The sequence below is a fragment of the Poromitra crassiceps genome (assembly GCF_964638095.1).
Source record: "Poromitra crassiceps genome assembly, chromosome: 8".
Classification (NCBI taxonomy): domain Eukaryota; kingdom Metazoa; phylum Chordata; class Actinopteri; order Beryciformes; family Melamphaidae; genus Poromitra; species Poromitra crassiceps.
In genome coordinates, this window is record NC_139629.1 from 2,512,192 (window position 1) to 2,534,691 (window position 22,500).

Genomic DNA, 22,500 nt, shown 5'->3' on the forward strand with positions numbered 1-22,500 from the left:
CTAGACAGCCAACAGCTAATAACACTATCAATGTTTAGCATCAGAATACTAGACAGCTAACAGCTAATAACACTATCAATGTTTAGCATCAGCTACTAGACAGCCAACAGCTAATAACACTATCAATGTTTAGCATCAGAATACTAGACAGCTAACAGCTAATGACACTATCAATGTTTAGCATCAGCTACTAGACAGCCAACAGCTAATAACACTATCAATGTTTAGCATCAGAATACTAGACAGCTAACAGCTAATAACACTATCAATGTTTAGCATCAGCTACTAGACAGCCAACAGCTAATAACACTATCAATGTTTAGCATCAGCTATTAGACAGCCAACAGCTAATAACACTATCAATGTTTAGCATCAGAATACTAGACAGCTAACAGCTAATAACACTATCAATGTTTAGCATCAGAATACTAGACAGCTAACAGCTAATAACACTATCAATGTTTAGCATCAGCTACTAGACAGCCAACAGCTAATAACACTATCAATGTTTAGCATCAGAATACTAGACAGCTAACAGCTAATGACACTATCAATGTTTAGCATCAGCTATTAGACAGCTAACAGCTAATAACACTATCAATGTTTAGCATCAGCTACTAGACAGCCAACAGCTAATAACACTATCAATGTTTAGCATCAGAATACTAGACAGCTAACAGCTAATGACACTATCAATGTTTAGCATCAGCTATTAGACAGCTAACAGCTAATAACACTATCAATGTTTAGCATCAGCTACTAGACAGCCAACAGCTAATAACACTATCAATGTTTAGCATCAGAATACTAGACAGCTAACAGCTAATGACACTATCAATGTTTAGCATCAGCTATTAGACAGCTAACAGCTAATAACACTATCAATGTTTAGCATCAGCTACTAGACAGCCAACAGCTAATAACACTATCAATGTTTAGCATCAGCTACTAGACAGCTAACAGCTAATAACACTATCAATGTTTAGCATCAGCTATTAGACAGCTAACAGCTAATAACACTATCAATGTTTAGCATCAGAATACTAGACAGCTAACAGCTAATGACACTATCAATGTTTAGCATCAGCTATTAGACAGCTAACAGCTAATAACACTATCAATGTTTAGCATCAGCTACTAGACAGCCAACAGCTAATAACACTATCAATGTTTAGCATCAGAATACTAGACAGCTAACAGCTAATGACACTATCAATGTTTAGCATCAGCTATTAGACAGCTAACAGCTAATAACACTATCAATGTTTAGCATCAGCTACTAGACAGCCAACAGCTAATAACACTATCAATGTTTAGCATCAGAATACTAGACAGCTAACAGCTAATGACACTATCAATGTTTAGCATCAGCTATTAGACAGCTAACAGCTAATAACACTATCAATGTTTAGCATCAGCTACTAGACAGCCAACAGCTAATAACACTATCAATGTTTAGCATCAGCTACTAGACAGCTAACAGCTAATAACACTATCAATGTTTAGCATCAGCTATTAGACAGCTAACAGCTAATAACACTATCAATGTTTAGCATCAGCTACTAGACAGCCAACAGCTAATAACACTATCAATGTTTAGCATTAGACAGCTAACAGCTAATAACACTATCAATGTTTCGCATCAGCTACTAGACAGCTAACAGCTAATAACACTATCAATGTTTAATTGTATGGGTTTATCAACTACTGTATTGGGATGCTGATTGGTCTGAAAGCATACATTGTTGGGGAGGGGGAATTACGTGCCAAAAATGTGTTTTAAATTCATACTATTTTATTCACCAGATATGATGTGGGTGGCCATGTTGAAATGATGTCAAATGACGAGGTGGGAGCAACCAGGGGTTGAGAAATCATTTGCGAGTAGGAACTTCGAGTTTGACGCGCCGTTTTACTTGAGTTTTCCTAGTAGCAAGTGGCAATTTGCCACCTCTGAGTTATAAACGAAGGCAGCATTCGCCCCCCACAGCTGTGTGTAACACACACGTGTGTGTAACACACACGTGTGTGTCACACACGCGACACACACGTGTGTGTGTGTGTGTAACACACACACGTGTGTGTCCCCGAAAAGATGTCCTCTTTGACCAAGAGCATTGTTATCATGCGGAGGTTGTGTCTGTGTTATTTGGCTGGTAGGTCAGCAGGGGGGGGTGTCTATAGCTTAGCCTATAGCTCAAGCTGCCCTTCATCAGAGGGCACGGAGAGAAGTACCGCATCAAAAGCAGCAGCAGCAGCATCACTGCTGCCTGAGCCCAAAATAGCTCCGGCACGCACCAACGCATGGCCGCTCAGCTCGGCACGCCCGCGCAGCACTGCTACACAAACACTGACAACTGAGTCACACACACACACACACACACACACACACTCACACACACACTCACACACATAGAAGTATGCACACAGTACACATATATACATACCGGTATGTAGACAGAAGGATGAACTGTCAAACATACTGTATATAGAGACAGAACACAAACCCGCATGCACACGCACACTTCAACACATACAAGCAGATGTAGCAGCTCCACTCAGACCCACAACAGCACATTTACTCACAGCAGCTCAGATCCATGGTCCAGTCTCTGCTCTGAACAGCCTGCAGACACAAAGAACAGCCCGCAAGCCAACCAGAACCACTGGACCCACCAGCAGGATATAAGCACAGGGACAGAGAGAGAGAGAGAGAGAGAGAGAGAGATAGAGAGAGAGAGATAGAGAGAGATAGAGAGAGAGAGAGAGATAGAGAGAGATAGAGAGAGACAGAGAGAAAGAGAGAGAGAGAGAGAGAGAGGAGCATTCCTCTCACTGAGTGCTGCAGCGTGCCGGGCTGCGAGGGGGTGGAGGCAGCGTCAGCGCTCGCTGCTCACGTCACGCTTTTCATGAATGGAGTTGCCTGACGCAGAGAGTGGGTGGGGGCTTTGGGGGGGAGGGGAGGAGACACCTGCTGGAGAGGAGGAGCCAAGGAGATGGTGTGTGGGGGGGGGGGGGGGGGAGGGGGGGGGGGGGGGGGAGGGGGGGGGGGGGGGGGAGGGGGGGGGCTTTCAAAGCAGCACCAGCTGGGAAGAGCAGGTTGTGCTGTAGCAGGTTGGTGGCGTCTAGCTTTCTCTAAGTAGGGCAGACCGTTTCTGCACAAGACAAAATCATGTCTGTGTGTGTGTGTGCGTGTGTGCGTGTGCGTGTGCGTGTGCGTGTGCGTGTGCGTGTGTGTGTGCGTGTGTGTGTGTGTGTGTGTGTGTGTGTGTGTGTGTGTGTGTGTACTGACCTGTCAGCTGGTGACTGAGCATCTCATAGGTCTGCTTAGTGTTCTGGATGTAGGTTCGAGTCTCCCGCTCTCTTCACCTGCCTACAGAAAAAGGGGGGGGAGGAAGATGAGTGAAATGCAAAACAGAGCAAACATGCAGACAGTCATTCACTTATTTCATTTATATATATATATATATATATATATATATATATATATATATATATATATATGAGCATCTGTCACATGTCGAAGGCAACGTGAGATATTGACAGAACGGTCGATTCACGATGATGAAGGTGGAGCGAGCTGAGACTGACTGTATCATCAATGGGAGTGAGTCAGAGGAAGGGGAGGTAGTGGTGCATGGTGTGTGTTTCTGTGTGTTTGGAGTGCCAGTGTGTGTGTGTGTGTGTGTGTGTGTGTGTGTGTGTGTGTGTGTGTGTGTGTGTTTGTGTGTGTGTGTGTGTGTCTGGGGGAGTTATGGGAAACTCAGAGATCGAGACAGACTGCGTATCAAAAGAGACTGATTGAGAGGGAGGGTCTCGGGGTAACAGATGCTACATGCCATCCTGTCATTACAGGCCCAAACCTCTGGGGGGTAGCTGCTGATTGAAGGAGTGGAGCACTGGGGGTGAAGGGTAGGAATGTAATGATGCATGGAGAGAGGGGGTTGGGTGGTGTGTGAGTGTGTGTGTGTGTGTGTGTGTGTGTGTGTGTGTGTGTGTGGGGGGGGGGGGGGGGGGGGGGGGTATTGTCCAATCTCTGTCCTCCAGCCACACCCCAGCAGGGAGCACTGCAAGAGGCTCGCTGCCCCCGGGGTGAGGCTAACAGCTCAGGCCTCCACGCAGCCTATAAATGAGTCACGGTGCAGATGGCCGAGGAGGACGCTGGGCCTATGGGTCATTAACCTGAGTGAGTGGTACACTGGCTGAGTGAGTGGTACACTGGCTGAGTGAGTGGTACACTGGCTGAGTGAGTGGTACACTGGCTGAGTGAGTGGTACACTGGCTGAGTGAGTGGTACACTGGCTGAGTGAGTGGTACACTGGCTGAGTGAGTGGTGCGTCGGTTCAAAACCCTCAAGCATCAATCTAAATGAACACATTAACACAACGTCAAACATCCTGAAGGCTGGTAAGAAGAGAAACAAGTGAGTGTCTGTTGTTTCTGTTGCAGCTGGAACAGAAACAAGCATGTCCCCTAAAGCCAGTTGTGGCTGAACTTTGACCAGTGGAGTTCAGAGACAGATAGAAAGGCAGAACAGAACACAGCAGCAGACCTGACCAGTGGAGTTCAGAGACAGATAGAAAGGCAGAACACAGCAGCAGACCTGACCAGTGGAGTTCAGGGACAGATAGAAAGGCAGAACAGAACACAGCAGCAGACCTGACCAGTGGAGTTCAGAGACAGTTAGAAAGGCAGAACACAGCAGCAGACCTGACCAGTGGAGTTCAGAGACAGATAGAAAGGCAGAACACAGCAGCAGACCTGACCAGTGGAGTTCAGAGACAGATAGAAAGGCAGAACACAGCAGCAGACCTGACCAGTGGAGTTCAGAGACAGATAGAAAGGCAGAACACAGCAGCAGACCTGACCAGTGGAGTTCAGAGACAGATAGAAAGGCAGAACACAGCAGCAGACCTGACCAGTGGATTTCAGAGACAGATAGAAAGGCAGAACAGAACACAGCAGCAGACCTGACCAGTGGAGTGCAGAGACAGATAGAAAGGCAGAACACAGCAGCAGACCTGACCAGTGGAGTTCAGAGACAGATAGAAAGGCAGAACACAGTCAGCAGACCTGACCAGTGGAGTTCAGAGACAGATAGAAAGGCAGAACAGAACACAGTCAGCAGACCTGACCAGTGGAGTGCAGAGACAGATAGAAAGGCAGAACACAGTCAGCAGACCTGACCAGTGGAGTTCAGAGACAGATAGAAAGGCAGAACAGAACACAGTCAGCAGACCTGACCAGTGGAGTTCAGAGACAGATAGAAAGGCAGAACACAGTCAGCAGACCTGACCAGTGGAGTTCAGAGACAGATAGAAAGGCAGAACAGAACACAGCAGCAGACCTGACCAGTGGAGTTCAGAGACAGATAGAAAGGCAGAACAGAACACAGCAGCAGACCTGACCAGTGGAGTTCAGAGACAGATAGAAAGGCAGAACAGAACACAGCAGCAGAGCTGTTTGCTTAGTGAGAGTCTATAGACAGAATTCCAAAGGTGGGGAGATCACAAGCTTGTGTGCTCATGTGGGAACAAACAAGGCCACGTCGCATTAAGAGGAAAACCACACTGCAACTCTGCTCTGCTGTACTGAAGAGCTTCCAAAGCAAGCGCCATCTTTGAAGTTGAATAGCAGAACTGCACAAGACTCAAGAGGCTGCTGGGACGGCACGGTCAATGGCAGTCATGTGAAGCAGCCAGGGGCTAAGAGAGCTGCTTCAGCCGAGGAGAGCTCTGCTCTGCTTCAGAGAGCTGCTTCAGCCGAGGAGAGGAGAGCTCTGCTCTGCTTCAGCAGAGGAGAGGAGAGCTCTGCTTCAGAGAGCTGCTTCAGCCGAGGAGAGAAGAGCTCTGCTTTGCCCCTTTCGGAACTGCTAACATAGCTTACGCTACTACGCAGTCCCTTGTTAGTACACCGCCGATGTAGCCTAAACAGGTCGCTCCGTCTGCAAAATTTTTCTAACTACTCGATAAAGTTTCGCAAATGAAATTTCAAATGTACTTACGGACCGAAAAGGGTTGTGTGAACCTCCGCGCATGATGTAGAAACAATAGCGCCACTAATAAACATGTTTAATCCCTCACTGAACCCCGGGTCTCATTTCTTCAAAATGAATGAGCTACAAACACTCGTCTTCTTCTGCGCTGCTGTCATGGGTGGTGCGCATAGCTACCATAGCGCTCGCTATCACTTCTGGCCCCTGGCGGTCGGAAGTGGCACTTTTGTAGTTTTTTGTTACTTTTGTAGTTTTTTGTTACTTTTGTAGTTTTTTCTAACTTTTGGAGTTAGATGCGCTCAGAAGAGTTTTGGAAGCGCAGGCAGGCTTCGTGTTCGCGATGTCGGAGCCTACATGCAGCAACTGCAAAGAACCAATTTAAAAAAAAACGAAAGGATTCAACAGAACATCGCTTAAATCATTATCCAGTCCGGCCACAGCTAGATTCTGTTGTGTTCTCAGCTCAGCACTCTTTTTATCAATGGAATACATTTTCTTGATAAGAGGTGCTTAAACCAATTCTCAAGGTCTATTCTAACAAATGATTTATACACTGCCCGTTCTTGTAGAAATAATATTTTGAATATTTTTGACAAACCAGCAGTATGTAGATTGAGAACAAAATTCTTCAACTATCCAGTTCCACCCAAAACAAAAGAAATTCACTACAAAATAATGAATGACTTCTACCCTTCCAGTGAATTTTTAAGATTAAGATTTGGATTTGAGAGCAATGAGTGTATTTTCTGTAAAGGTGATATTGAAACAACTGAGCATCTTTTTGTTTCGTGTTCTCACACCCAACTGTTCTGGAAACAATTCATCGATTGGTTAAATGGAAAAAACACAGTAATGCCTGTTCTTGATTATAATAGTATTGTTTTTGGTGTAATATTAGAAGACAAAAAATTGGACCTAATGATCAATGTGTTACTAATCTTAGCTAAATTCTTTATTCATAAGGCCAAATTTATCAAAACTCCACCCATCTTTACCTGCTACTTTAATGAAACCCAACTCTACATGAAGTCCCTGAAATTAATTAAATCGAATTTGCCAAAGACCTCTATTTATCTTTAACAAGTCTCTAGCCATCTTATGTTTTATTTATTTTAAATTGTATTTTTTTTTTTTTTTTTCGTGTTTCCCCTGTCTGTCCTGTATTATGTGTGAATGTGCTGCCTTGTGTCTGTTCATGCTTGTCGAAGTTGTATACACTTGTGATGATTGCCTTACAGTTGTAAATTAAAACCTCCCAGGGCTTTTGTTGGTGTTCTACAAAATGTCCTTTTCACCCCTTTTTTCTTTGTTTTACTTACGAGAATCCTTACACAATTAGGACATATGTAGGCTTCTGTTGGAGACACATTTGGAAAAACCAATCTAGCTGTGGCCGGACTGGATAATGATCTAAGCGATGCTCTGTTGAATCCTTTCGGGTTTTTTTAATTGGTTCTTTGCAGTTGCTGCATGTAGGCTCCGACATCGCGAACACGAAGCCTGTCTGCGCTTCCAAAACTCTTCTGAGCGCATGAGCGCATCTAACTCCAAAAGTTAGAAAAAACTACAAAAGTAACAAAAAACTACAAAAGTGCCACTTCCGACCGCCAGGGGCCGGAAGTGATAGCGAGCGCTATGGTAGCTATGCGCACCACCCATGACAGCAGCGCAGAAGAAGACGAGTGTTTGTAGCTCATTCATTTTGAAGAAATGAGACCCGGGGTTCAGTGAGGGATTAAACATGTTTATTAGTGGCGCTATTGTTTCTACATCATGCGCGGAGGTTCACACAACCCTTTTCGCTCCGTAAGTACATTTGAAATTTCATTTGCGAAACTTTATCGAGTAGTTAGAAAATGTTTGCAGACGGAGCGACCTGTGGACGCTACATCGGCGGTGTACTAACAAGGGACTGCGTAGTAGCGTAAGCTATGTTAGCAGTTCCGAAAGGGGCAAAGCTCTGCTCTGCTTCAGCAGAGGAGAGGAGAGCTCTGCTTCAGAGAGCTGCTTCAGCCGAGGAGAGGAGAGCTCTGCTCTGCTCTGCTTCATTGCCTTTTGATGAAGGAGTTGAACATGGAGACAGTAAACACGGGTAGGAGGTCAAAGGGTCTACGAGGAGATGTCAAAAATATTCCAAGACTTTCAAAATATCTCAAAAACTTTGAGGGTCGTTGAGACAAAGTGAGGTTAGGCGCACTTCCAACCCAAACAGCCCAGCAGGCTGGTCCCATGTTCTCAGAAAAGGCCAATCTTTGAGGAGAGACTTCAGATAACTTGTCTAAAGTACAGCACTGGTGCACATGGATCACCTGAGGTACATTTGTAGAGCAGGTTCAGCTGAGCATATGGAAAGAAGTTGCTTGAAAATTGAACAGCGTCAAAGTTATAGCCTTTCAAAGTTAGAAATTGTAACCTTTAATTATAGCGGCCCCATCAGGCCGCTATATATATACGTTAATAACGTTAAAACTGCATAGAAGACGTCAACTCGTCTTACAACAACAGTGGAAAATGACTGTAAAGTCACGGCGCACGTTGCTATTTAGACTGTAAACAGTGGAGCACGGACGTGGAAAAGGAAGTGATGGTGGCAGGAGAGGCGCTCTGTACAGGAAGCTGGGGAAAAACAGTAGGGCTGTCCCAGACTCTATTTTTTCAAATAAAAATAGACTCTGGATTCCCAGATTGCATTCACAGCAGCTGCAAAAACAGCTGGCACATTGTTTCTGCTGCCTCCTACTGGACAGTTTGTACTATACATGACAACACCTTCTGGGGCAAAGGAAAAGACAGGTTGTACAGTAACATCATTGCCTCTGCTGGTCTCTCTCTGCTATACTGCTTTGTGTTTGTAATAGATGGATTTGTCACTTCCTCAGCTACTTTGACAGAATGCAACCAACAAGAACGCCTAGTGAAGTCCGTGTGTGGAAGTGTTCTGCTTCTAGACGTGCCCTGCTCAGCTGACGCACACGGGTAGTGCAACGATTCTCTCTCAAGGTGAATTATTCAATTGACTTATTCCTCACTCACTGAACTGCCTGGATGTGCATTAAGGCTGCCACGATTAGTCGACTAGTCGCGACTACGTCGACGATTTAAATCGTGGCTGACGAATTTGGTAGTTTGTTTCCGCGAAGCTGCTGCCTGTGATGGCCTCACTGGCTGGCTTGGCATCCAGGCGTCTCCGTCCTGTCTTTGATGCACATGCACAGTACCCATCATCCGGGGAAAACGTGACATCACCGTGACCGGAAAAACAAGCAGCTCCCAGTGCTTCTCCACAGAAAAAATGTCTAGCCGTCCTCATACTACGTCCAAAGTGTGGGAGCATTTCACCCACAATAATGTGAAGTGCAAAATCTGCTAAATAAGCTGAACTCGCTTATCATGGCAGCACGAGTATGATGCACGAGCATCTCAAAAGGAAGCACGTTGTGGCGAATGCAGATGAAGGCTAATTAGCTTGTTAGCTCACTGGCAACCGCAACGTTAAGTTTTAGCTGCTAACGTTAGCTATTGGCTAACGATATTAACGTTAAAAGCCTCCTGTAACGTTGTCATCATAGCAACGTTAAGATCATGTGTTGCTGACGGGAATACTGGAAACCTCATTTTACTCTGCAGTTTGCACTCTACTTACGACATTAAAAAATGTGTTTGATGCCTGAGAAGACTGAAACAATTTATTTTTGTTGATATTTTGGTTGCATACACAGTGAATAGTTTTTGGTTCCATTTCCATTCCACGTAGTAGTGCCCTAATTTTATTTTGCATTATTCATTCAATGGATAGTAGCTACCGGTACATATTTCATTGCACTATATGTTTTCAATTTCAATGTGTACTATTTTGCAGTTTTGCAATTTGCACTATATTACATTTATTACATGCAAGTACATTGATGCCAGAAATAAATATGCTGACATGTTCTAAACTTTAAAGTTCATGAAAATATTAATTTTGAGTGAATTATCATCATTAATTGTCTTTATTTTTATTTGGCACATGCTTAAAACAACTTGAAGCTAAATTTAGAAGCTGATGATAGATAAATCAGAGCGATTGAGTAATTGTGCGATATGATCCGATTAGTCGACTAATCGTTAAAATAATCGGTGACTAGTCGACTATCAAAATAATAGTTTGTGGCAGCCCTAATGTGCATTAGCACGGCTAATGCTATAATAGCAGTAATAGCTAACAGACTAGCTTAGCACTTCACCTCCTCACTGTTTAGATGGCTTACAGATTAGGGATGCGCCGATCCACATTTTTTCACTTCCGATCCGATTCCGATACCTGAATTTGGATATCTGCCGATACCGATATTATGCCGATACCAATATTTTTCTCGAATATACAGTATAGGCAAAGATTTGGCCAATTAAAGATTTTTTTTTAAATATACCTTGCAAAAAGCAGACAAAATTAAGGAAAATATACAAGGCAAAGAAGGATACTATTATACATGGGCAAATTACGGCCCGCGCTGGAATTGCAGCAAAAAAAAAAAAAAAAATCAGATTCCGATCCGATCCGATCCATGCCAATATCGGCACCCGATACCGATATTGGATCGGATCGGCCCCATCCCCATTACAGATCAAATACATTCCAGACAGTTTGGTTACACAAAGAGTCTGACCTCCATCTGTCTGTTAGCCTTATTCCAGTGGTGCTCAAAGCTGTGTGCCTCCTCTTCATCACTGGCACGCACACAGACACACACACACACACACACACACACACAGACACACACACACACACACACACACAGACACACACGCACACAGACACACACACACACACACACACAGACACAGACACAGACAGACGCAGACGCAGACGCACACGCACACGCACACGCACACACACACACACACACACACACACACACACACACAGACACAGACACACACACACACACACACAGGCCCAGTGCAGAGGGGTGTAACGCACACTGGCCTGGCTCCGTTATGCACACTCATTACTATTTCAGCAGCAGCGGAACAGAACCACTGACAGCTCCTGTGTCCTCACATGAATAAGAGAAAACACACCGGCTTAGAGTGCTTTACCGGTCCAATCTGACAACGCACGCAGCGCACACACACACACACACACACACACACACACACACTGGATACACACACACACACACACACTTCCAAGCAGGCCTCAGCTCAACGGAGTTCTGTGATGAGACGTCCAGTATGTGGCTGTTCAACGATGAGAAGACATGATACTGCCGTGTAGCTAGGGCATAGCAGGGCCAGGCACATTGGCCCTTCATGATCGTAGGATTCAGTGACTCACTGATTCCACTGGAGGGCAGCAGTTCAGTGACTCACTGATTCCACTGGAAGGCAGCAGTTCAGTGACTCACTGATTCCACTGGAGAGGTCAGCAGTTCAGGGACTCACTGATTCCACTGGAGGGCATCAGTTCAGTGACTCACTGATTCCACTGGAGAGGTCAGCAGTTCAGTGACTCACTGATTCCACTGGAGGGCAGCAGTTCAGTGACTCACTGATTCCACTGGAGAGGTCAGCAGTTCAGTGACTCACTGATTCCACTGGAGGGCAGCAGTTCAGTGACTCACTGATCCCACTGGAGAGGTCAGCAGTTCAGTGACTCACTGATTCCACTGGGGTGCAGCAGTTCAGTGACTCACTGATTCCACTGGAGGTCAGCAGTTCAGTGACTCACTGATTCCACTGGAGGGCAGCAGTTCAGTGACTCACTGATTCCACTGGGGGGCAGCAGTTCAGTGACTCACTGATTCCACTGGGGGGCAGCAGTTCAGTGAGTGTCTTAGTCTTTGATCTGTGTTGAGCTTGGAAATAGCGTGCGAAAGCAATCAAGCTGCCAACGTGAGGAAAGCCTCCCTCAGTGGCTGGGCTCGTCTTAACTAAGCTCTATCGCTGGCTCAGCAGAGTCTGCCTCGCTCTGCACAATGACTGACCTGATGCCTCTGAGGAAGCTTTCGCTCCATTTGGAAATCAAATCAAATTGACTATAGAGAATTGCACAGTTGCCATCAATTGTAATGCACAGTTCCAGACAGTAGGGCTGCCTGCAACTAACCATTATTTTCATAATCGATTAATCGGTCGATTATTTTCTCGATGAATCGATTAGTTGTTTGGTCTATAAAATGTCAGAAAATGGCGGCAAATGACGATCAGTGTTTCCTAAAGTCCAAGACGACGCCCCCTCAAATGTCTTGTTTTGTCCACAACTCAAAGATATTTAGTTTACTGTCATACAGGAGTAAAGAAACCAGAAAACAGTCACATTTAAGAAGCTGGATTCAGAGAATTTAGACATTTTCTCTTAAAATTGTACTCGATTAATCGATTATCAAAATAGTTGTCGATTAATTGTCTGTCGATCGATTAATCGTTGCAGCTCTACCAGACAGCAGATTTGATCATTAGTTTGAATGTGGCTGAGATAACGCCATGTGAAAACGTGTTCTTAAAATGTAGCTGTTTGTTTACAATGAAAGAAACAGGAACATGTGGAGGTTTAGTCATTTATACGACTGTATTGGTGTTCTTCTTCTGGCCCGCTTGAGCGCAAATTGGGTCGCATGTGACCCCGTGAACTCTGAACCCTGAGCACACAAAGACCCTGAGCACACAAAGACCCTGAGCACACAAAGACCCTGAGCACACAAAGACCCTGAGCACACATCTCTCTTCACATTTAGAGCGGTGAATGTTTCATCAGGACAACAACACTTACACAATATAGTTTAAAAAATAATGCATTTTAGTATTGCTTGTGGTTTTACTCTTTACTTCAGGAAGACTAGCGCTGGTCTTGGCGGCAGCTAACGGGGATCCTTTTCATAAAATAAACAAACACATTTCTTGACTCTTTTTGACTTGATTTGTGATGTTTTAGCACAAACATCCTTTTGGTTCGGTAGAGTAACAACAACAACAGCATTGCCATGACGACAACAACAACAACACAAGCAGAGACAGTTGGTTGGAGAGAAAGCAGGAATGTTGACTTGATAGACGAGGACAGACCCTATTGGCTCAGTTGGATGGATGCAAACAGGCCGGCCAGGCTGATTGGCTGGTTCTTACAAAGCACGGGTGAGTGAGCCCTGCTGTACACACACAGGCAGCCTCTGATTGTGAGAGACAGATAGGCTAACGCTATGCTAATGCTATGCTAATGCTAGTGAGATTACAGTGGTGGGGCCCACAGCCTGGCCGCTCTGCGAGGAGGACATTACATAACAATGACTGTTGGCCACTCCCAGAGGACTCTGTCCAACAAGCCCTCTCTCCCTCTCTCTAGTGTCCGCCCTCCCTTCAGAGCATACAGCTGCTGTCCTAGTGTCCGCCCTCCCTTCAGAGCATACAGCTGCTGTCCTAGTGTCCGCCCTCCCTACAGAGCGTACAGCCGCTGTCCTAGTGTCCGCCCTCCCTACAGAGCGTACAGCCGCTGTCCTAGTCTCCGCCCTCCCTACAGAGCATACAGCCGCTGTCCTAGTGTCCGCCCTCCCTTCAGAGCGTATGATGCACCTGCTAATCCCTGGCATGATTTATGGCATTGCGTGCTGGAATACAGAACACAGCAGCCAGTCTGAGATAACGAGGAACGTTAAGGAAGTGGGAGGAGTTACAGCTCACTGAAGACAGTTCACCGCCTCTTTACCCATCCCAGATTGGAGGAGGGGCTGTGGGGGATGGGAGGGGGAGGGGGTTGAGAGAGGGGAGGGGTCACAGGCAGGCGCTGGTGCTGTGGCTGACATGGGATTGGATCAGGATGAGAGGTTAGACGGATGTGTGAGGTCAGGTGACAGCAGAGAGAAGAGAAGAGAAGAGAAGAGAAGAGATGGGTGGGGCAGAGGCCATGCACTGTCTGTGAGGAAGGACACAGGCATACAGAAAGAAACACACAAGCACATACGTGTGATATAAAGAAACACACAAGCACATACGTGTGATATAAAGAAACACACAAGCACATACGTGTGATATAAAGAAACACACAAGCACATACGTGTGATATAAAGAAACACACAAGCACATACGTGTGATATAAAGAAACACACAAGCACATACGTGTGATATAAAGAAACACACAAGCACATACGTGTGATATAAAGAAACACACAAGCACATACGTGTGATATAAAGAAACACACAAGCACATACGTGTGATATAAAGAAACACACAAGCACATACGTGTGATATAAAGAAACACACAAGCACATACGTGTGATATAAAGAAACACACAAGCACATACGTGTGATATAAAGAAACACACAAGCACATACGTGTGATATAAAGAAACACACAAGCACATACGTGTGATATAAAGAAACACACAAGCACATACGTGTGATATAAAGAAACACACAAGCACATACGTGTGATATAAAGAAACACACAAGCACATACGTGTGATATAAAGAAACACACAAGCACATACGTGTGATATAAAGAAACACACAAGCACATACGTGTGATATAAAGAAACACACAAGCACATACGTGTGATATAAAGAAACACACAAGCACATACGTGTGATATAAAGAAACACACAAGCACATACGTGTGATATAAAGAAACACACAAGCACATACGTGTGATATAAAGAAACACACAAGCACATACGTGTGATATAAAGAAACACACAAGCACATACGTGTGATATAAAGAAACACACAAGCACATACGTGTGATATAAAGAAACACACAAGCACATACGTGTGATATAAAGAAACACACAAGCACATACGTGTGATATAAAGAAACACACAAGCACATACGTGTGATATAAAGAAACACACAAGCACATATGTGTGATATAAAGAAACACACAAGCACATATGTGTGATATAAAGAAACACACAAGCACATACGTGTGATATAAAGAAACACACAAGCACATACGTGTGATATAAAGAAACACACAAGCACATATGTGTGATATAGATCAGCTGTTTCCACTCACGGCCCACTTGGAAATCTCAACCACATCTCAACCACATCTCAACTAGGGATGTGCGCGACTAGTCGTTTAATCGTTTAACCGCCTACTCATTTATTAACCGTTTAGTATTTTACTAGTCGGTTAAACGCTGCATCTTGTTCTTCACGCCTCCGCCCTCGCTGTAAACAGGCTGAGCAGCATCTAACTCTGAATGAACTAATAATTTAGCCAATTGTATGTAACATACCAAATAAAAGCAAACGGCAATGTCTAAGAATGCAACGCTGTGTAACTGGTCTTATTGACGTTAATGGCTCGAGCTGCGCTCGGAGGAGAGAAAACTATGTGAAGCTTTCTTTGTTGGAGTCCAGGTATGTTTTACAAGAAAATGCTCGTCATTGTCGACGATATAACGTTATCTGACCTGGCTAACAGTGGATACTCGCTTGCTTGCTGTGTACCGAGCTCAAAGTAGTAGGCTACGTTCTTTATTTTATCCCTTCACTGTCCGCTCCAAAAACAACTCTCTTATTTGGCGCCGTCACCGCCGGACGTGTTAAAAGGACCCGGAAGAATTTGGCCCACTGTAAGGTCTGAACATAAGGTGAATATTTTGATATAAAAAGTAAAAACCAATAAACTAATAATAAAATATTTTTCCGCTTCCAGCATAACCTAGCGTCAAGCTCCCCCACAACAACACACACACACTTCTGTTTCCTGTCTTCAACATAAGAGCCTACAGTGCATTGGCTGTCTAGAACGTAAACATAAATGATATAGCACCTTCATAAAAATAGCTTACACAATCATGCAAGACACGCTGGAACTCCGTCCTACAACATTATTCATAATAAATGCCATGCATTGCATTGGCAAACGTATCAGAAATGTATTTCTCTTTCATTTGTTCACCTTTATTCAGTCAGTTGTTGTTACATCAATAGAATTTAAATTAACAGCTTGTACTGAATGTTTGGGCTAAAATAGCTCCTAAATACACAAAACATTTGCATTTTAAACTTTTAAACTTTTAATTTAATATGTATATTAAATTGTGAGTTTTCTTGCTTATTCACCTTATGTTCAGACCTTACAGTGGACCAAATTCTTCCGGGTCCTTCTAACACTTCCGGCGGTCACGGCGCAAAATAAAAGAGTTGTTTTTGGAGCGGACAGTGAAGGGGTAAAATAAATAACGTAGCCTACTACTTTGAGCCGGTACACAGCAAGCAAGCGAGTATCCACTGTTAGCCAGGTCAGATAACGTTATCGTCGACAATGACGAGCACTTTCTTGTAAAACATACCTGGACTCCAACAAAGAAAGCTTCAGATAGTTTTCTCTCCTCCGAGGCAGCGCGATAGCAGCGCGAGCCATTAACGTCAATAAAGACCCGCAGACGTTAACGTAATTCCCTGGAATGCGAGACTTAACGAGCCAGTTACATGGCGTTGCATTCTTAGACATTGCCGTTTGCTTTTATTTGGTATGTTACATACAATTGGCTAAATTATTAGTTAATTCAGAGTTAGATGATATTGGAGCAGCGCAGCCATTTTTTATTTTATTTTATTATTATTTTTAGCCGGAAGTCGTAGGACGGCCACAGAACCGGGTCAAATGGGCGTGGCTACATAAGGTGAATAGACTAGTCGCAAATACAATTTGAGACTAGTCGGCGGGGAAATTAGTTGAAATTCCCATCCCTAATCTCAACCACATCTCAACCACATCTTCTCAACCACATCTTCTCAACCACATCTTCTCAACCATAAGTATGGAGGCCAACATGTGTTCTCAGAGCACTTCTTCTTTATGACAGTAAAAGGAGGCGTCCATCAGCAGCACACAGAAATGAGAAAGTCAAAGTGAAGTGAGGGGCCGTCACTGAGCAACAGGCTCATTCATTGATTACAAATTAAATAACGACATCATCCAACGATGAAGAAATGCATTCTCACACAGAGTCATAAAAAAAGCATGAAGATCGTAATGTGTTGCAAATGATTTGTTGGCCCATTTGCAATAACTTGCCAGCCCCCCCCCCCCCCCCCCCCCCCCCACACACACACACACACACACACACAAATGTCCACCTGTTCAATTTTCCCCTTTTTTCAGCGCAGTATTTCTCAAAGTAGCAGCAGGTAGAAAAACACTCTTAACAAAATTGATAGAACCCTAAAGCGAACTTTCCACAGGATTTTCACTTGTCTTCACTTGATTTCCCCCTCTAATGTTGGCCGGTGTTTGATCCATGGATGTATGAAAAGAACTGGAGAGTGAACGCTTCTTACTGTAAACAAGGTCACATGATGCACGCTGAGAGGTAGTGATTGGTCAGTTCAGCCCTGGTCACATGATGCACACTGAGAGGTAGTGATTGGTCAGTTCAGCCCTGGGAGGTCTATGAGAAACTCAAAAGGGTCAACATCTGAAAAGCAGCTGGCCCTGATGGTATCCCAGCTAGACTCAGTAGAGAGTGATATGAACTCAGTGAGCCCCTGGCTGACATAAGAAGGCATGGAGGTCCCCTCTGAATGGAAGGCAGCCACAGTGGCCACCTCCATCAGTGAAACACACAGCCATTTCACTCACCTCTCTACTCGGCAAAGTAGCTTCCTGGCTAGCAATCCCTAGCCAGGTGGATAGTAGCAGATGTTTTAACCAATAGAACCCAGTCAGTATGCTACCATGGTGGGACACTCTCAGAAGGGGTCTACCATCACAAGTGGACTTCCCCAAGGAACCCTGTTTGGCTCTATAATATTCATTGCCTACATCAACGGTGCCGCTGACCAGGCATCAGCTAAGCACTGGAAGTCATTTGTTGGTGACCTCAATCTGCTGGAGGTGAGACCATTGACTGCACCACCCCACCATTCAGCGTGACCTCAATGACCCTGAGAAGTGGTCCTCTGAGAGCTCCATGGTGCTGCACACTCAGAAATGCAAGATGCTGCATTTCCATTCAACAGAGAGCCCATCAGCCCACCCCACAAGGCTGGCAAGAAACATTGAACTCCAGAGCGTGTGGAGCCTGAAGCTCCTGGGTCACATGTCAGCTCAATCTGCAGTGGTCTGAACAGGTGTTGGAAAAAAAAACAGCCAGCGCCTATTTCTACTCCTTAAAGCAGCTACGAGCAAGATTTTCGATTGTTATTAAACAGTCTAATTTTAATATCGATGCCTCACGTCTTACCTCTAATAGTAGACGAGACCAACACAGAGTAGTCTCGCTTGAACCCCGAGTGAATCGGCCAGTGTTGTCTTGATGATTAGTCTGTCTGCGGCCGCGGGGCAGATCAGGAAGTGAAATGAAACGGTTTGCGGCAGCCACTTCGGCCATAACCACAAAATAACTTTAAAAAAAAACTGTTAGAATATAACGAGAGATGTTCGCGAGCGTAGCAAGCCCCTGGATGTAGCGAGCATGGCGTTCTCCTTGTTTATGGTCTGTTGCTAGGCAGAGCGAAACGGTTGAAGGCAGGCAGCTGCCGTAAACCGTTTCGTTTCACTTCCGGGTTTATCCGGCCCGCCGGAAGACAGACACAGACTCTATAATCATCAAGAGAGCAATCTCCGATTCACACGGCTTTGGTCTCAGCTACTATTATAGAGGGAATGCACGTGACGTCACGGACGCGACAGTCAGTGCGGGTACGCCCACTCAGCTGCCGTGAGTGTCAAAACGTCTAAACAAGCCAGGTGGCGCCGCCGGGTCACGGTGTTTAGCGTTCAGCTTCCGCGAGAAAACAACGAAAATGGGAAAGTGCTGTTGTGCCATTGACTGTAAAAATAGATTCAACAAGGCGTCGGAGGTATCTTTTTACAGGCTGCCGAAAGCTAATGAAACGGTCCCGGTATTCTCTGCAGCTATCCAGGGTTTCAATGAGGGCTCATTCATTCTCTGGCTGTGTTTTACCTGCACAGATATAACGTTACATGAGTGACAGTGTTCACTATGAACAAAGCTAGCGTGTGTTAGTGACAGCGTATGCTATATTTTTCTTAATAAAAGTTGTAATAAAATAAATATTTACCTCTCCACATACAACCAGAATATCCATTGCTGTCCTCGTTACTTTAATGTCGCCAACAAATCCAGCCTTGAAGTACGACCACGCGTCCAGGCTCTTGTATGCTTTCATGCTTTCATGCTTTGGTTTGTGTATTTCCCCGGCGTCGATATTAAGTACATATAAATGTCAGGAAACCCTATTCCTGGCCACATGTCTACGTCCATGGACCACTGGTTCTTTGGCAAGCTGTACGGGTCACATTCGAGTCCAACTGCCTTTAATTTAAGCAGATAATCGTTTATATTAGCCGTGGTTTCGCTACTACCCCTGTCTGAAGCCACGTTTGTTTTGGAAATTTGACACTCAGTGCTGCTCAGTCCGGCTGAGGGGGCGTGTTCGGGAGGGGGCGTGGCGTCGGTGCATTCCCTCTATAGGTAAGATGTGATGCATCAATATTACATTTAGACTGTTTAATAACAATCGAAAATGTTGCTCGTAGCTGCTTTAAAAATTCCAGTATCCCCCAAGATGATGTGACTTCCATCGTCACAGCCTACATCTGACCCAGCCTACATCTTCACAGCCTACATCTTCACAGCCTACATCTTCACAGCCTACATCTGACCCAGCCTACATCTTCACAGCCTACATCTTCACAGCCTACATCTTCACAGCCTACATCTGACCCAGCCTACATCTTCACAGCCTACATCTTCACAGCCTACATCTGACCCAGCCTACATCTTCACAGCCTACATCTTCACAGCCTACATCTGACCCAGCCTGGAGGATGCCGCCCCAAAGCGCCATTCTGGCCTCATCCTGGGTGGTGAGTTCAGCACTTACAGTGAGGCTTGTGGTCACCTTGGCCTTCTGCAGGTGGAGCCACCTGCTGTTCTGCAGGTGGAGCCACCTGCTGTTCTGCAGGTGGAGCCACCTGAGTGATCAGCTACCAGCAGACACGCTCTTCAAAGGAACGTGGTCCATTGTAGAACTGAACGTTCCCCCACATGATCAACCAATGATTCAACAAAGCACTGTATGCCTGTCATGCCTCTGTGTTCATCTCTCTCCTTCTCTCTCTCACAGACAGACACACACATGCGTGCCGGTGCGCGACTGGACAACAGTTGTACTGCTCTGGATGCTGCGCGGCTGCTTTCATGTCGTTCTTTCTGCTCGTCAGCGTTACAAACTCCGCTATTATTGATCTTTCCTCAATTAATCCAAGGTGTTCAAATGGAGGTAGCAGGTAGAGAGGAGGTAGGCTACTTCTTATTCCTTCCCATTTCTTTAATTACCTCATGCGCTCTCGTTGCAGTAAAGCTGACTAATAGATCACTGTCATGGGGACACCCATGACCTTTGACCTATATAATTATATACTGTTGAGTTGGTGTTTGTTTACTTGTGACATTTGATTCTTTGTAGTCTGTCTCACTACAGTGGTGCAGTTGGTGCTAATTAACACTTGGTAATTCTTCATTTAGGCCTGGTGTGTGAAACAGAGGCGGAGGAGTCCACCCTCATTGGAAGAGAGGGGTAGTGGATTGTGCCAAGTGATTTGAGTAGAATAAAATGTATAAGTCTATTTTGAGTGTCTTAGAACATTGATTGGGACATTGCAATATATTTGATTGGTCATCCAGTTATTCAGTGATACTAATGTAACAAATGATTGTATTGAATGTAACCCTTTATCCGTTGGTTCTTTAATTGACACCGATTGTCGGTCCTGTGTTTGTAGGAGGGGCTTGTGTTTGTAGGAGGGGCTTGGTGTTTGTAGGAGGGGCTTGGGCTATTTAACAGGCAAGCACCCGTGTGAGAGGGTTCACTTTTTCCATTATCCAGGAATGGACAGGACTTCTGGCCTGATAGCTGGGCCCACGTTTTGGATGGGTATAGCTAGGCTAAGTGTTCCAGTGTAAGTTCTGGTGTCTTCATTCTGGTTTTGTTCCGAGTTATTGTCTTTTGCTTTCAACCCAATTAAGTATTTTTTTGCCCTTTTTGTATTTTTGTTGCAACTCAAAATCGAAATTGCCAGTTTCTCCACAATGAACATTTTGTGGTGAACTTGAAGCCTGCCTCTGCCTCCTCTGTTCGCCATCCTCACAATCACAGTCGAGTCCACAACAGAAAATCTGCGGTGGCATTAGTTTTATGGACACTGCAAATAATAATTACAGCGAATAATCCTTCCAAAATGTTTGTTTTGAGAGCACATAGGCTACCTCATTCGAAGCGTTTCTTTACTAGTGCAGCAGGTGCACTGCAGACTGATTGTGTGTACGTGTGAGAGAGAGTTCACGTAAGGGATAATGTATATTGAGGCGGTGATTACGGGGGAAATAATGACCGACAGGTGACTGATTGAGCCCGACGCGCAGCGGAGGGCTTAATCGTTCACCTGAAGGTCATTATTTCCCAGTAATCACCGCCTCAATATACATTATCCCGCTTAGAACACGGCCTACAACTAAATCATTCAATAATCTGACAAAAATAATTATTCAAATAGATTTTTTAATAGCGTTTTCAATGACAAAGCGGTTTCATTCGTAATTGGCACACAAGACACCACAGCTGCAACTGGTTGGCCTAATTAGTAGTGTCTTGCTGACAAAAAGCTCTTATCAAATGATTAATCCAGGTGTGGCAGAGCAGCGGTCGGTTGTCGAGAAATAATGACCGGTGAATATTGTTGATTGACCAATCAGAATCGAGTATTCAAGAGAGCCGTGTTCTAAGTCTTAATAAAGGGTTACTCTGCGCATTTCACTGCTCTAACTCAATTATATTATAATGTTGCTTTGTCACGTTCTGAGCCTGCCCCGCCCGCACCCGCCATATTTTCATCATTTGCCAACCCAGCCCGCCTGCGGGGCGGTCCAGCCCGCGGGACCCGGCGGGTTCTGGGTGACCCGCGCATCACCAGTGCTCTGGTTCTTGCTCCTCCACTCGTGTGTGTTAATATGCTCCCCATGAGGCGCTGCAGGCGCTGCTAATTATAGAAACTGGGCTGGCAGAGGAACCACAACAAAGCAGTACGTCTAACGCCATGCGCCACTTGCATGTGTACACACACACACACACACACACGCACATGCACACACGCACGCACACACACAGTGCGTGTGCACACGCACACACACACGCACACGCACACACACACACACACACACACACACACACACACACACACACACACACACACACACACACACGGTTGTCATAGAGAATACAAATCCAAGAGGAGCATTTCTTACATTTTGATTGAGCTTTTTCTCATGTAAAGTTGGTGAAGAGAAGCAGCAGTGTCGGAGGCGTCTGGTCACATTCTGAACTTTTATAATCATTCTAAATATGACTGTGCACTGATAAATTAGTGCTAAGTCATATTTAGCAACCCGCCACATTCGACCAACGTTGCTCCAAGCAGCAAAGCCTGCATAGCTCATATTAGCAGCACACCTCAGATTCAACAATGCAGAGTTATGTGCTGCTGCTAA

The 22,500-nt window shown here is 45.0% G+C and overlaps 1 protein-coding gene across 1 annotated transcript in view; it reads right to left on the bottom strand.

Annotated features, from left to right (window-relative positions):
• Positions 1 to 13,650: 13,650 nt before the first annotated feature.
• The window catches only part of trpm2 (transient receptor potential cation channel, subfamily M, member 2), a gene marked incomplete at both ends in the record, with an annotated part of 61,121 nt that continues 52,271 nt past the window's right edge, over positions 13,651 to 22,500 (bottom strand). The window contains 1 exon segment of the mRNA XM_083642237.1: positions 13,651 to 13,701. Within this exon segment, the coding sequence (XP_083498363.1) occupies positions 13,651 to 13,701 (51 nt within the window).